Raw genomic sequence first — 17,703 nt, forward strand, 5'->3', positions numbered from 1 at the left:
AGATCCAGCATGGGCAACCTTTGGTAAATGTGTACTTACCTTAAATTAATTTCATTCCGCTTAAATCATTAAGTTTTAGATCCAGCATGGGCAACCTTTGGTAAATGTGTACTTACCTTAAATTAATTTCATTCCGCTTAAATGTGTTCATCTACATATTTATTGTCTTAAATTATCATAACTTTTTCTACAGGAAAAAATTAAAAGAATACAACAAATCAGAATGGAAAAAGAACTTCGAGCCCAGCAAATTCTAGAGGTAGAGCTCTTAAATTTGATATAATATATCTTAAAGTTTGCAAAAATAAAAATTTTACCCACATAGTCTCTCACTCATACAAATTAATACATTCATCAGAAATTCTCTTTAAAAGTAACGCAGAGTAAGATCTTATCTAAACCTTATTTAAGTAGCAAGCTAATCTAATCCTAATTAGTCTAATAAAAACCTAGAAAATAAGACAAAATAAAGAGGAAACCTCTGAGCAGACAATATAGTTGTCATAAAGTTCATGTGCTAAAATTCATATTCTTTACTTTTAGAAAACTCATTAGGACATATAGTTAGATATTTATTTTTAATTTAGAAATAAAACATTACAAAAGTAAAGGTAAATTTTAAATGTAGAAACAGTTTAACTAGCTTGATTTTCTGGTTTCTAATATATCCTTCCCCTGAAGCTACTGGAATAGGGCTAAAGACATATGTTGGCAACAGCAGAAGTAATAGCCAAAAGACAGCAAGGGAAAAATGCAGCAAAACTCCAACCCGCATATATAGGAATTCAAAAACCTAGCAACAGCATGTAATTTTTAGTTGAATAGCAAGCAATTTTCAACACCTTAGTGGCCAAAATACATTACTCTATTGAACTGTGTAGTATAATAACTGATGTTCAGAACAATTGTCCTGAGTCATCAAGAAAAAGCTAAATTATGTTTAGTGGTACTATGTCTAAACAGGCATAGGTCTCAAAATTATTTTCATCCATAATTGTAAAAATAAACTTTTAATGTTTAAAATTATTATAACCTCTCAGCTATTCAGAAAACTATTGCTATGTAAAACAATTCTGAGGACCCCAGATAATTGAGGTTTTCTGTTTGTTTTTTTCCATCCAGAAATATACAGATATTTCCTTACTGCCTTCAAATTAATTTTAAAACCTCCCAAATAGTGAATGCAAATTGGTGCAGCCGCTCTGGAAAGCAGTGTGGAGGTTCCTCAGAAAATTAAAAATAGACCTACCCTATGACCCAGCAATAGCACTGCTAGGAATTTACCCAAGGGATACAGGAGTACTGATGCATAGGGGCACCTGTACCCCAATGTTTATAGCGGCACTCTCAACAATAGCCAAATTATGGAAAGAGCCTAAATGTCCATCAACTGATGAATGGATAAAGAAATTGTGGTTTATATACACAATGGAATACTACGTGGCAATGAGAAAAAATGAAATATGGCCTTTTGTAGCAACATGGATGGAACTGGAGAGTGTGATGCTAAGTGAAATAAGCCATACAGAGAAAGACAGATACCATATGGTTTCACTCTTATGTGGATCCTGAGAAACATAACAGAAACCCATGGGGGAGGGGAAGGAAAAAAAAAAAAAAAAAAAAAAGAGGCTAGAGTGGGAGAGAGCCAAAGCATAAGAGACTGTTAAAAACTGAGAACAAACTGAGGGTTGATGGGGGGTGGGAGGGAGGGCAGGGTGGGTGATGGGTATTGAGGAGGGCACCTTTTGGGATGAGCACTGGGTGTTGTATGGAAACCAATTTGACAGTAAATTTCATATATTAAAAAATAAAAAAAAAAAAAAAAGACCAATGCAGAAGGTGTAAGAGAAAACCAAGGCATATAAAGGTGTTACAAAACTAAAAATGCCAGTAAAATATTAATTGTTAAAAAAATAAATAAATAAATAAAACCTCCCAAATAGTAAATATGCTTATCTTAAAGTAAACTGATAATAACTACTGGATAGTTATAAAACTACAAGATAGTTAAAGACTTTAAGATTGTGAAGCTCAAATTTGATGGCACAATCTTAATAATCAAAATATGCTTCATGAAATATGTTTCCATCCTATTTAAAAAAAAAAACCTTTAATTAACCACATTGCACAGCTAGGGAAAATGAGATTTAATGTGTCATTTAAATCATCTGAGGAACAGATTTATCTCATTTCAAGTGTTGAAGAAATTTCAAATAAAGTGGACGGACATGTGCATTTTTATGTTACTGATTTATTCATTAACTTTTTTATCATTTAAAATCCACCCCATTTTCTAAACTTTCTACAGCAATCATGTTTTACTTTTAAAAACTATAAAAAAGACAATACATGCCACAAAATGGTTTTTTCTGTGTTTAAGTGTTAAGTTAAAATAACATCAATGCTTAGTTATTTCAGACTTTTAACAGAGTTTGAAGAGGGAAAGCTGACATACTTTTATACATTTTAAAACTTTTTGTATATCTTAATGCTAATTATACATTAAAAATGAGATTAGTATGTTAAATGTAATGTTAACTGGTGGGGGGGTATGTAATTGTCTACATATATGTTACATATTGTTTTGTACCTGTGAGGCATGTAACTCCATTTTTAAGTCTGAGATTATTTTCAAGTTGTAGTGGTGCTGTTGCATGACTTTGAGACCTGTTTTGCATGCACAGGCTAAAAAGAAAAAGAAGGAAGAAGCAGCAAATGCCAAATTATTGGAGGCCGAAAAACGAATAAAGGTTAGTTTAGATGAGAACCAGAGTTTTTATTTTTCAAAAATAAAAACTATACGCTATTACACCAGTATTAATTATACAAAAATAATAGCTCTCCTCAAAATAATTATTTTAAAATGTTTAGCACAGATACAATATGTGTATAATGTGTGGTTTTATTGTATGTATATTGTATGTATGTTTTTTTATTTCCTTATACAGGTTTTATGTGATGCTTTGAGCTCTTACTTAAGTAGCAAACATCAAATCAGAAATGCAAACTATTACATAATACCTGTATATAGTTTTGCTGAATCAGAATGATCTTCCCAAAGCTATTTTGTGTTGTTGATGTTTATGTTTTAAATTGTGTTCCAAATCTGATTCTCTACTTAGATTACAAGTTTATCTTGGTTAATATCCAGCAACTATTTTAACTATTAAAAAGTGAGAAGCCTACAGAAATAAAAATCTAATTTTAGCAACTGTTACTTACCAATAATAAAATTAGCCATTGTTAATTACTATAATGTTTTGGTTTTGACTTTCTGTGTGAAGCATTAGAGAGTTGAACGCCGCCCCCCGCAACCCTCCCCAAGACACACATACAAACATACACATTCCACCCCTCACCTTCCACTTTTTCTCATAATTGATTACTGAAAGGACTGCTGAGTGAAATGAGGCCCTACTGGTTCCAGGAGCAGACACAATTATATCTTATAAAGCCAGGGAACTATTTGTTACCTTTTCTACATGGACTCTGTTACTTTTTTCTTTAGAAAAAAGATATTAATATCATGTAGATTTTTACCTTTATAAGAATATTTAAATTGATGATATTCATAGAATGTTTGCATTAAGCCTGACCCCCTTGGGGTAGTGCCCTGCATTATAGCTGAGCATGAAAATCTGAAACTGATCTCTTAGTCTCTTGTTACTTTCATAAATAGATAGTGTATAGAAATGATATAGATGCTTTTAATTATAGAGTATATTTGGGAATTTATGTTCCGAATGGACAGAGTTCTAATCAGCTGGATTTGAAGGTTGCACTACATAATGTATTAAAGTAATTTTAAAAGTCCACGTGCCAGTTGTATCTTATATGATCTGACCATCTAGCTAATCAGTTCAGTGAATATGCTATTGAAATGTGCTATTAGGTTATTGTATTTTAAGTTTAAATGGCTACTGAATAATATCCTTGCTAATAATAATATCCTTGCTTGTCATATAATCTTTCTGTATTATGTAGAACCATATGAAATTGCCACCACATAAGTAAAAAATGATTAAATATTTGCAATTTCATATGGTTTGACCTAAGGGAGGACTATAGAACCTCAGAAGAGAAACTTTTAATATTTGTACTGTGTTCTAAATCTTCCCTAAAAATTGCATATTAAAAGTTTCTTATTTTTAAGGAAAAAGAAATGAGAAGACAACAAGCCGTTCTTCTGAAGCATCAGGTCTGTATACATACAGTTATGCAATTGTCAAAATGTACATTTTATGATTTTTCTTAAATCTGATTTGGGGACAATCTTCAAAATATTTTCTTAAAAATTTCCAATTTAATTCCTGCTTAAGTTTTTCCTTCATCTTACAGTTTATTGCCTTGCTTTGGTATTGGTGTCTTTTGGGGGGTTAAAAATTGGTTTCATGACTCTGTGATTTCTGTTTCATAATGTTGTGCCAACTCTTTCTACCAGGAGTTGGAGAGGCATAGACTAGATATGGTATGGGTATGTTTATTTTTGTACATCTAACACCGCATTGTGATTTGGTTGTGATATGGTTGTCATAGCAATGCATAAAGTGTAGCACTGGCTGCTGTCATATTACATACTGCTGCATGGCTTTACAGCACAGTGCATTGCATACATCTGCTTGTCTGTCTATAAAGAAGTATGATACATCTCCAGGATTTTTAATTGATTTGTGCAAGCCTTATATAAGGCTGCTGTCTAAAAATTTACATTACTGATGTCACAATGAAAGTTGGATCACTATACAATTAGATGTGATAATGACCCATATTCTCCCATCAATTCTAGATGCAAAACTGCCATTGAATACAATGGGAATTTTGAGTTAGGTTGATGAGAGAATATGAAATATATTCTGGTTTGATAGACAAATTTTAGAAATAATTTTAGAAACATCCCTTTGGGGGGACCAAATACTTTTAAACAAAAAGAAATGATTAGATATATAACTATCTGATTTTTTATTTTAAAATAAAATGAGATTATCAAACAAAACTAGTGCTTACCTTGTTTTCATACTGTGCCTTTTAGATTCCATTTATTAGCCCATGGTGCAGCTTTTATGGTCTTACCTAGCGCATCAGGTGGCAGACATCAGTAACCAGGAATACCCCATTTCATTGGTGCTTGTATATGAACCACGACTAGTTTAACTAAATTGGTATAAAAGCTTTAAAAAACTCTTTCTAATTTGTCGGTGGCTTATTGAATTTACAAAATGATAGCGTACTTGAAATAAAAATAACTAATTCTAAAACCATGAAGTGAAAGTGATTATAAATTTCTGCCTGATCTAAAAATTTAAGAACAATACAACCTTAGTTTAATTGGCCTCTAGTACATATTTGTGGCTTTTCTAATAGCAGATGTAAGGTAACTGACCTGTTCCAGCCAACCATTATGCTTTTTGTTCTGCCAGCTTTTGAAGGAGCATCACAACTGACCATAAGTAAATCTTGTATGCTTCTGTTTACACTGTCTCCATGTTCATTGCTTTACCTTTTTGCTTTTGATTGTTCTTGTATTTGCTTTCTAAACCTGAACTAAAACATGCACAGACTGGCCATTCTTGTCTTATATTTAGTATTTACTGTGACTTGTCTATAAATGCTAAACATGCTATACTGAGTTTTGTTTTGTTTTGTTTTGTTTTTCCATTTCAAAATCAAACCATTAACTAGAGTTATTTTCCTAATTTTTTCTGGCCTAATAGGAACGAGAGAGAAGACGACAACATATGATGCTTATGAAAGCTATGGAAGCTCGTAAAAAAGCAGAAGTAAGTTCATGTTTCTAGAAAAATATTATCTAAGAATAAAACCTATTTTTTCCTAAAGTAATGGTCTTTCTAAATGTGAGTTTTTCAGGACATAGGTTTGTCGCGATTTAATGGCTTTCATAAGCAAACCAAATGTTAAATAATAACTGTTAGAACGTGAAAGAACGTAGGCAGGATTCCGATGTATGTGTTCATTTCCTCGGCTGAGATTTTAATTATCTTTTTTTAATGTAGTGACCGGCATTCGTTTGGATAAAAGTAGTTATTTAATACTGTAACTAGAGTTTCACAAAATTAATATTACAGCATGCCTAAACAAGTCCTAACGCAAACCCTAGTCAGATCAACCGTGGACTTCTGCTTTCAGAATTATTCTTTACTCTTCTATGTGTAAAATTGGACCTAAACTTTCCTTATTTTTTTAAAGGTTTATTTATTTAAGTAATCTCTACAACCATGGTGGGGCTCGAACTCATGACCCCAGGATCAAGAGTCACATGCTCCTCTGACTGAACCAGCCAGGTGCCCCCAAGTACTTTCCTTAAAATAGACGTTTAACAGACAATTCAGAATAAGAAAAGTATTGAAATAAGTCAAGATGAGCTTATTTAAACATAATAGAAATCAGTTAAAGGTTAAAATATATATTACAAAGGAATGCATTGTATATTAAAGTAGTTAAATAAAGGTATGGCCACTGTATCCAGGGCTTTGGAGTATGAGAGACTCAGATTTCCCATGCCAACTCTGAACCAACTTGCTTTACCTCTTGAGGCTATTCTTTAAAATTGAGATAATGATACCTACCTCCTAGGATTATAAGATTATCGAGTGAGATAAGCATTTAATAAATGACAATTAATTAAAATGACACTGTTTGATCTAGAAGTTGAGATGCCTGTATTTCAGTATTTTGTCCTCAGCTCTGGCTTAAACTATCATTATAGATTTCTAATATAGAGAGGCAACATGCCAAGAATAATATACCAAGAATAATATATATTACTTTATAAATATAAAGTACTAATATAAAGCACAATAATGCACGAAACCTGCCTTCCCTTGTTTTCATTCTTGGTTTCCTCAGTACTCTCTAATGTATTCTCTACAGAGCAGCCAGAGTGATCTTTTCAGAAAGGAAACCAGGTTACATCTTAACACTCTCCAGTGGCTTCTCATTGCCATTGTAATAAAGTCCAAATTCCTCACCATGACATAGCAGTCCCACATGTTCTGACCTCTCATTCCAACTTTACCTCATACAGTTTGTCTCTTAAGTACTGTATTTCAATCATTTTTGTTTTTTATTATTCTAGACAAAGGGTTTTTACCATTGCTGTTCTTGCACCAAATATTCGAGTGGTTCTTATTTGCTGTTTATTTATTTATTTATTTTTAATTTACATTTGTTTATTTTTGAGAAACAGAGTGAGACAAAGCATGAGTGGGGGAGGGGCAGAGAGAGGAGACACAGAATCTGAAGCAGGCTCCAGGCTCTGAGCAAGCGGTCAGCACAGAGCCTGATGTGGGGCTCGAACCCACGAACTGTGAGATCATGACCTGAGCCTAAGTTCTCATGACCTGAGCCGAAGTCAGACGCTCAACTGACTGAGCCACCCAGGCCTTCCTTATTTGCTGTTTAGTTATAGATCAAATGTTAACTTGTCAAAGAGGCCTTTCTGGAACACCTAATGTTGCCTTTTTTATACCCCCTTTCTGGACCTCCGTTCCATCATCTTACTTATTTTGCACTTGTTTATGGTCTGTTTCCTCCCAGGAGGGTAAGATCTGTGAGGACAGGAATCTTGTCTGTCTTGTCTGCCACTGTATATATTTGTATATGTTTGGAGCTTAGAAAATTATAGTTGAATGAATGAATGAATGAAATAAAAATGAAAGTAGCAGTTAAAGAAAACAAATTGATGATAAAAAAATCATTAAAGAATGAATACATTATTATGTTTTCTGTCAGTATAATTCTCTTTATGTAATAACAGTAAAATCTTTTATTTTACTCTAGGTGATTTTCCTTCTTAAAGCTAAACATCCAAAGAACCATTATTTAAAATAGCAATAGAATAACATATATCACAAATAGTCCTTTATTGGAATATATGAGAGAATCCCATAGGTAAAACTGAGCTCCTAAAATGTTGTTATCCTGGGGCTCCTGGATGGCTCACTCAGTTAAGCCTCTGACTTTGGCTCAGGTCATGATCTTGCACTCTGACTTTGAGCCCCACATCAGGCTCTGTGCTGACAGCTCAGAACCTGGAGCCTGCTTCAGATTCTGTCTCCTCTCTCTGCCCCTCCACCTCTCATGCTCTGTCTCTGTCTCTCTCTCTCTCTCAAAAATAAATAAACATTAGAAAAATTTTTTAAAAATGTTGTTATCCTCTGATAACTATAGACTTGTGAACAAAACTAGATAATTTTACCACTTATTCTGATTTGTTCCTCTACTGAATGGTACCTATAGATCTGCGATCAACTAAATATTTTTTTGAATTTCTTAAACTATTATTTTGTGGACAGCATTAGATTAGATACTGCAGGAAAAACAAAATAAATATTAATGATTTTTTTTTAGCATATCAGAGAGATAAAACTTTACAGTGTTAACAGTTAAGCATTAACTAGGCATATGTTTTTACTGGCAATCCAAATCTTTGTCACATCTTTACAAGAACTTGCCACCTCAGTGAATATTAACAAAATATTCCTATAGGCACTTGTCCATTTCCTTATTATTACTCAACATGCAAAAGATGTAACTTTAATGCCAATAATGGTCATATCTTGGCTTCATATTCTGTCTCCTATTACCTATATATTTTTTTCCATTTTTAACTATTAAAAGAACAAACTTTTTACAACGTTAAAGTCATATGATACCTAGGCAGGGCCAACTAAAAATTCTCAACTGGAGGGCATCTTGATGGCTCTATCAAGTGAGCGTCCAACTCTTGATTTTAGCTCAGGTCACAATCCCAGGGTCATGGGATCGAGCCTGCCTTGGGCTTTGTGCAAGCAAGGAGCCTGCTTAAGACTGTGTCTCTCTGTCTCTCTCTCTCTCTCGCTCTCGCTCTCTCTCTCTCTCTCTCTCTCTGCCCCTCTCCCCTGCTTGTAATCTGTCTAAAATAAAAATATAAATAAATAAATAAATAAATAAATAAATAAATAAATAAATAAAATTTAAGGAAATATTAAAAAAAAATTCTGAACTGGCCAATATGTAACCCTTGATTCTAACATTTAATTATTACATTTAACATTTAATTATTGTGAAGAAATAAAAATATAGAGGATAAACAAAATTGCAAATGCTATGATTAATGTTTAAAGACTTGAGGTTAAAAAAATGAATTACTTTCACCTTGTTAGTTAAAAATCTATAACATCTGAAATTATTCCAAGAAATTCCCTATATCCATCAAAGTAAGAAGGTAACACAAACATCACTTTTATGTTTCTCTGTGTACACTACAATGATCTTACTTTTAGATTTAGTATTAACTCAATAAATTTTTACTAAAGTAATCCCAATTTCTATAGATTTTCCTTTATATACATCTGCAATTAGTAAGAATATTCAGACTTCTGTAAATTATCTTACTTGTTATTGCTCTCTTATTAATTTTAAAGGGTCATGAGCATATCATCACAGTTTATAAATATTTTATAAGAAAATGTAAGAAAGAATAGTCTCATGAATGAAAAAGGCTTATTTCTTAGTATAATTCAAGTATCATATGAGACCCATCTGCTTTCATTATTACTAAGTACCAGAAAGAGGTTGATTTAAGCAATGTGACAAAGTAGCTCAAAATCTCCTGTTTCATTTATTAAAACTTCACATTATACCAGTCACAAATTTATAAATAATTTACTCATATTAACTGAATAATCAACCGTAGTAATTATTAGTGTCTTTTGTATGTCTCCCTCCAAGGATCAATAAACTACAAAAGGTTGTTAAACATACAGCTATCACAAAATGACTGTGTCAGCACTTTAAGAAACAAAACCATAAAATAGAAGAGAATAGTTCAGGTTTCAGAAGTTACCTAATAAACAATTTAAAAGCAGAAAACAATGTATAACCCCTCCCTACCCCCTCCCCACCCATGATTCAAGTCATGAGACTCTTTTATAATCCTATATTTATATTAATCATGAGTTAGTGAAAAATGAAAATAAAAAGTAGAATTGTATATGCAGGTGGGTTTGTTTAAGCAAACCCATTTTTCAGTTGAAGACATTGTAAATATATGGTATAAGTGTATATTGTACTTATACAATGTACTTATAATGCACTTTAATTTTAAAGTTAATTAGTCTAAAAACAAATGTGAAATGATTTTATGTTAACTGCACAATAAAATACTAAATGTCATATAACGAATTTAATTTTTGAGAAATTATTATCAACTTTAGATATATTGAAATCTGATTATCTGACTCAAGAATTATTAACAATTTTGATTTTAACTTAGGGGACATTGGTATAACAGAAACTATTCTATACAATAGATACATAATCTAAAGTAAGTACAGACTTTTATGTAATACTGTGGTGGATTTTGAGAAAATACAATAACTGGGAGGTTTTATTCTTTTTAAATATCATTATATTACACATATAAAGTAAAATTATTATTAAAGTATAAAATGTAAGAGTCTCTTCAGTCATATGATTCATAAGTTTTTCATTTGCTTAAACATAATTTTCATAATATTTTAAATGTAAATTAGTCCCCTTTAAAAAAAAATTACCCTGATTGTTCTACTCACATTCCATGTTACCATAAAACAATATTCTTTTTAATCTTTATATCTGTCTTCTATAAATGGCTTGTATTATTAATCTTATTTATACTTGTATTCTTCCTGCACCCTGAGGTAAACCTGTGTCTCTTAAATTATATTTATATCTTTGAAACTTAAGTGCAAGTTGCTGTCAAAAGAAATGTATTCTCCCAATTATGCCCAGAACAAACACCTAAGAGACCCAGTAGCATCGTAAAATGCAAAAAACATAGGCATCTTTGCAACATGGTTTCTTAAAAATGTCCTATTTTGCAATCTGATAAGTTGTAAAAGTTTACAATAGCAGGTCATTCTACCACATCCATTGTTTGGTTTTTAAACTTCTATAATACTAAAATAGAATAAATTTATTTCATACATTTATTGTGCTACAGATTTCTGTAAATACTGTCATTTATGCCTTGAGAGTCCAGAAAGTAATCTTTTTATGTGAGTAAAAAACTGATTTTGAAATTTTCACCCTATGTATTTTGGGCTATTTAGGATAATCGAAATTTAATGCGTTTGCTATGAAAAGGTGTTTCAACTTTGAAATGAAATTTAAAGGACTTCTTAACTAAGATATCAGTAATATTTTGATACAGAAAATTCTATTACTATAAGATGAACAAATTAATATTTTATTATACATTATTTATATTCCAAGAATTCATTTACTTCAAGAATTTCTATGTCTAGGGGCACCTGGCTAGTCAGTTAAGCATCTGACTTCGGCTCAGGTCAAGATCTCACAGCTTGTGAGTTCAGGCCCCTCATCGAGTTCTGTGCCTGGAGCCTGCTTCAGATTCTGTGTCTCCCTCTCTCTCTGCCCCTCCCCTGCTCACACTGTCTCTCTCTCAAAAATAAATAGACATTAAAAGAAAAAAAAAAAAGAATTTCTACATCTAGAAAACTAGAGGGGGTAGGAGGATGAAGGCCAAAAAAAATTAAGAGAAACCATACTAATGTTTATCATCATTGACAGTCAATCTAAAATATAGTCAGGAGCTATATTTTTTAGTCATTTGTAGGCAATCTAAGTTATTTCCCTAAAGTCTAACCAAAATATAAAATACGTTTTACCATTCCTTTCATATTGTGATAGGTGTATTAAGTCTTCTCTGCTAGGTCAAATGGTTTGTTGTGAAATGTCCTTGCAAAATCAGAAAGTTCCATTGTGAAATCCTAGTATTTGACATAGCAACAAAACATAATATTATATCATGAAAAGGCTTAGGTGAAAAGTTGGTAAATATTGCTCTTTCAAACAGTATATCAGTTCTAGAAGAGAGAATACTACACAAGTTTAAACATCTTTAAATTTGGCCTAAAATAGCACACCCGCTTTAAACTTTAGTTTCTGGAAAAAAGTATCAGATAATAAGAAATCTATTTAATTTTGATATGGGGAAGGTGTATTTGCAAGCACATCCAATCATAATGTATGCAATTAAAATAATTAAGAAATTAATAATTTTGGAGTAGATGTGGGAAATATGTCTTAGATATTTTGAAATTTGCAAATATAAGTAGAATATTATTAATTTGTATTAAAATCTGCTTTTGTGTATAATTGAAAATAGAAGACATCGATTATGTTTGTCCACAGAATGAAATATAAAAAGTAGAGGAAAAAATTGGCTATCGAATATGTTTAATGACTAGTACAAATGTTAACATCATTATTTATATGGCATTTGTGGAATTAATCATTCAGCAAATTAATCAATGTTTAAATAATTTTTATTTGCTAAGGCACACTGAATATTTCTGTTAAAGACATATGACAACTATTGTAGATGGAAATAAGAACAATATTGAGACCAGTGGGAGAGGAAAGTTGAACTCATACAGGCTTGATAGGGAGAAAGATAAAATCATTAAAAACTTCCTTGAAGTGTCTGGCAGATTGTACTCCTGGGAACTGAATAGGTCCATAAAGAAATAGGTGAATAAGTTTGTTCCTCTGACCTCTAGAAGCTTACACTAAAGTGGAAAAGATAACTTTAGACAAGTAATTGTCACACAGTGCAATAAATGCTAAGTTATATGGGAGCCCCCCAAAACAGAAATATTAAAATGCCTGAAGTAGTTATGAGGAGAATAAAAAACAGGCTTTATTTCTGTGTTAAGGAAGAGAAGTTCTATATTCCAGGCAGAGGAGATGGCGTATACAAAGGTACAGTGTTGTAACTCAAAATGACCTGTGGGGCAGAGAGGAGGAAGGTGCAAAGAGGGAGTTAGTTTTCACCAAATGTATGCACCTACCTTGGCTTTGTTTTTCTCCTTCTTCTCCTTCTCCTCCTCTTCTCTTTACTTCTCCCCTTCCTCCCTGTCCTCCTCCTTGTCCTTTTTCTTCCTCCTCCTCCTCCTCCTCCTCCTCCTCCTCCTCCTCCTCCTCCTCCTCCTCCTCCTCCTCCTCCAAACAATACCTCAATCTGGTTACATTATCTTCTCAACACAGGTGTATCACACAATGTAACCAGAGCATGGGAAATGAACTGGGAATCATGACATAGGAGACCAAAACTTGTGTGGGACTAGATCGTGACTGTCTTTATAAACCATTTTAAATATTAGTTGATTGTTGAGGGGACCCAGAAGCTCTAGTTCTTTGAAAGTTATCTTGTATCTGAACCACAGGATTTATATTAGTCTTATACAGTTCGTTAAGGTTCATTAAATAAATTAGTGAGTAAATTCACCAAATTCATTGCATTTAGAAACTTCATGTTTCCTGAGAAGTATCCCTAATACTTCAAGATAAGAATGGATACCTGTCTTTAAGTAATAAAGGCCCTACAAATTTCTAAGATTTCTTGGAAAGCTCTGTTTTATCTCAAAAATTGATGTCATTTTACTCTCTATTCCATATTATAGCCATGCTTTTAACTGGAAAAAATACTGCCTATCACTAGCTAAAACTGGTATTCAAGAATGTCAGGCATATTTACCTCATGACATGAAATGCGCTCTAACTCATTGTTGATGTATCATTGAAGTGTTACATACCCCCATATTGCCACCAATGTGAAGTTGGCACAACAAAGAGAGCATTAGTGTCACACATGCCCTTTCTCTCTTTTTGAAAAGAAATGGTGACCATTTTCAACAGTTTTTAGTGAATTTTAGTCTCAATTTTTAGTTTTGTAATTACTGTTATGAACATCATTAAGATTCTTAATGATTAGAATTCTGGGTTAGTCCTATATAGTAGAAAATTTTGCACCAGCCACTTTGAAATCTATGGGACATTTGTTTTTTCTGTTGGTGGTTGTAATTCATTATTCTGTTGAGTGACCAAAAAGTTTTCCCTTCCCTGGAAAAATTCTTAGAGCAACATTTCATGTGTTTATAAATTGAAAATCCAACTCTGGGAAAAAATTGTTCTACCAATGATAATTTGATTTGAAAAATCTATACTGCATTGTGGGAATGTTGCATGTTAATTGTGTATATTTTATGTCATTAGACCCTCAGAAACTTTCAGTTATAATCAATAAGATTAGTTGTAGCGCTTTTTTGGTGTCAATAATCTCACAGAGTAGCTTCCTTAACATTTTCCTTCCAAATGCCTGCTTGAACCAGTAACCCAGAAATTTAGAGGCAGTATAAAAATGAGCAGTGACGTGAGCATATCATATAAAAAGGCTCTCATGACCCAGCCTCTGGCTCTGTATCATGATACTCAGCAACTGTTCAACCTGCAACCTACACTCCACCCTGGAAACTACTAGCAATTTCTCAGATACACTGTGCTTTCTCTACTCTGCCTGGAATATATCCTCTCCAGTCCTCTCTGTCCCCCACCTACCCCTATTCCTTGTGGCATAGCACTCAATGTGCTGTCTTAGCCATGATAATGGAAACAGAGATAGCTAGAATATGGGCAAAAATGCCACTATCGAATAAGAAGCAATAAGTGCAATGTTAAAATTATAGGTTGGGCTATGAGAATTAAGATAAATTGATAATGGGGAAGAGGTGGTAGTGTTTAACTAGGATTCAGATCCACTAGGTGGGAGTAATGACCTTGCTGATTGGAGCGCACCAATATAAGGAGGTAAGGAAACAAGATGTTCATCAGGAATAGCAAATAGTTGGACTAAATCCACATAAACTACAAAAATGGGAGATAAGATTGAAAAAGAAGAGTTTTAATTCAAAAGTAAAGAGTTGGACTTTATTTTGTTAAAAATTAAAAACAAAATTGAAAGATTTTAATGAAGAAAGAGACATGACCGGCTTTACAAAAGTAAACCCATCATTAATGTGTCAAATGTGTGAGGTAGTAGGTTAGAACCGCCTGATGATTCTACTGTTATTTCTCCTCTAAATAAGAATTGTATTTGAGGCATGGCAATAAAATAATGACACTAATACTATTAAAGAAAATATCGTGACTTCTTCTTCCAGCAGAGTGTCATCTCCTACAACAGGGAGACAGGACAGTTATTTCCATATTATTGTCATTACTGAAAATATTTTTTGAATGCTTTTGGAATTGCCTTCAGAATCCATTTTACATTCCCTTAAGTGTTGTTTATAGTGGCAAATAATATTTTGATTTTGTTACAGGTGCTATCTTAAGACTAGCTAATGCACTTTGAAAGAACTGCTTTTGCAATTCAAGCATGTTGCTTCTGCTTTCATGCTGTAAATCCTCCCTTGCTTCCTAGAGCTACACAAAAACTTGTATTAATACTAACTAACCGTATTTTATGTTTATTTAGCCATGTGCATTTTATATATCTGCTCTTATTAATAAGTATTTCATTCTCTTATTGTAACCTGGGGAAGGATTGAATAAATTCTGAATAATGGAATAATCTGAGTTAAACTAGTATCGATAATATAAACACACACACACACACACATAGTCATAAGACTATTTGAAATTCAAAGGGTGAAAACACTAAAAAGCAAAATAAGTCATTGTTTCTATGTAGTTCAAAGTCTATTCCTAAACCTCTTAGGGGAATTCTGTTTGTGGAAATAATAACACTTTGTTAACTTTTTAAATGTTAACTGGAGATTTTTCAGACACATCCAGTGATTAAAGAGACTTTTGGACATGGTTTTATTTTCAAGGAAAAAGAACGGTTGAAACAAGAAAAACGTGATGAGAAAAGATTAAATAAAGAGCGTAAACTGGAGCAACGAAGATTAGAATTAGAAATGGCAAAGGAACTAAAGAAGCCTAATGAAGACATGTGCTTAGCAGACCAAAAGGTAATTTATTATGTAACCATTTCATTAATAAATTTAATTTTTCTGTATCCCACCTGATTCCTTTGCCAGAGTTGCCATTATGAAAGCCTTTTGTTTTTAACCAGAGCCGTAGATTTCCATGTCTAGGTCAATCTGTGTTTCCTGGATGGCCACCAATAAACCTCTCTAGAGCTCCTATGCTAATAATGGTACTTCTTAGTACGTAAATGGAGCACTGTAAATCTTTTTATTTTTATTTTTGTAGGTTTATGTATTTTGAGAGAGAGAAAGAGAGCATGCACCAGGGAGGGGCAGAGAGAGGGAAAGAGAGAATCCCTGAGGTGGGCTTGAACTCACAAACCACGAGATCATGACCTGATCCCAAACCAAGAATTGGACACTTAACCCACCAAGTCACCTGGGCACCCCTAAACCTTTTTAAATTTAAGTAGAAATACTGAAGAAATCTGTAAAGATGAATTATAGAAGTAGATAGGATTTCTATGTGTCATTTGATTCTTTCCAGGCAGTTAGGTACAGAAATCTCTAACTCCTCACCACGCCCCTATAGATATTTACATAAACTAAGGTTTATAATCTATAATCTCCTTCAATGCTTTAGTAATTATAGCTAACTTTTGAGTATGTTTGCTACATGTCAGGCAGTGTGCTAAGTGCTTTAAATAAATTCTCTATTTAATCCTCACCATAGTCCTGTGGAACTGGTATTTATTATGCCCATTTACAGATGGGAAAACTGAGACACAAAGAGGTTAAGGAACTTGCCCAAGATCAAACTTGCTAATAAATGGCAACTTGGATTCAGTCTCTAGTTTGTTCAATTCCAGAGTTCATACTGTTTATTACACTGAAAGCCAGGAAGTATATCCAGCCAAAATACCTCATATGTGTTTTCTCCTCTATCATGCTTCACAGACATGTAATGTGGCTATGATATATTCATATATATATAATAAAGTAAACATATATAAGTAAACATGTGGAAAGAGCAAAATAATCTTGGTATCAGGCATGATTTCACATGTTTATGAATAGAGATCCATTTTGTTTGACTATAGCTAAGAAGATGGTATTTCTAGAGAATTGTATCGATACTGCATATCATCTCTACAATATTATCTTAATACTATTATACTTGATCAGTGGCATCTATATTTACTTATATGCCATAGTCATCTGATATACAAATAATGATTGTCTCTTGATTTGTGCAGGCTCTCTTCTCAAGTGCTTAAAGTGGGGCACCTGGGTGCCTCAGTCAGTTAAGTGACCGACTTTGGCTCAGGTCATGATCTCACGGTTCATGAGTTTGGCCCCTGTGCTGACAGCTCAGAGCCTGGAGCCTGCTTTGGATTCTGTGCCTCCCTCTCTCTCTGCCTGTCCTCCACTAGCACTGTGTCCCTCTCTCAAAGATAAATAAATATTAAAAAAAAAAAAAACTAAAAACAAAAACAAAATAAAGTGCTTAAAGCAAACTTTTAACACTCTAGTGAGGATTTAATTGTATTAATATTCTATTTATTTACTTAGCATAAATGCTTGTAAATAAAAGTGAAAGTATACATACTAGGTTTACTCAATTGGATGTTGAAAATTTCCTAAGCCCAGAATGGGAATATACAGTAGTTAACACATTTAATAAGCTTCATAGTGAGTAAATATTTTTTAACATCAAATGAGCTTTATCTTTCTGCATCTTTCTTTTTATTTAAATCCATATGCACTGTATCAAATATATGTTCATTTTAAGCCTTACTTTTGTTAGCTTTGTGATATACATTTTTAGAATCCTACAGAAATGTGTGTGTATGATAAGTTTCAAGAAAAAAGTCTCTGAATTAAATGTTTCTTTTTTTTTAAGTTTATTTTTATTTATTCTGAG

The 17,703-nt window shown here is 32.8% G+C and overlaps 1 protein-coding gene across 24 annotated transcripts in view; it reads left to right on the forward strand.

Moving 5' to 3' along the window:
• BAZ2B (bromodomain adjacent to zinc finger domain 2B) overlaps positions 1-17,703 on the forward strand; it is a 434,969-nt gene that overhangs the window by 365,928 nt on the left and 51,338 nt on the right. For 13 of the 24 annotated variants that reach the window (XM_078451217.2, XM_078451213.2, XM_078451224.2 and 10 more), the window contains 6 exons: positions 194-259; positions 2,688-2,753; positions 4,157-4,201; positions 4,445-4,477; positions 5,715-5,780; positions 15,681-15,821. In XM_078451217.2, coding sequence (XP_078307343.1) covers positions 194-259; positions 2,688-2,753; positions 4,157-4,201; positions 4,445-4,477; positions 5,715-5,780; positions 15,681-15,821 — 417 coding nt within the window. The remainder of the gene's footprint in view (positions 1-193; positions 260-2,687; positions 2,754-4,156; positions 4,202-4,444; positions 4,478-5,714; positions 5,781-15,680; positions 15,822-17,703) is intronic. The other 11 variants (XM_078451220.2, XM_078451225.2, XM_078451231.2 and 8 more) reach the window with 2 other exon arrangements.

Source organism: Panthera onca, chromosome C1, assembly GCF_046562875.1.
Source record: "Panthera onca isolate mPanOnc1 chromosome C1, mPanOnc1 haplotype 2, whole genome shotgun sequence".
Classification (NCBI taxonomy): domain Eukaryota; kingdom Metazoa; phylum Chordata; class Mammalia; order Carnivora; family Felidae; genus Panthera; species Panthera onca.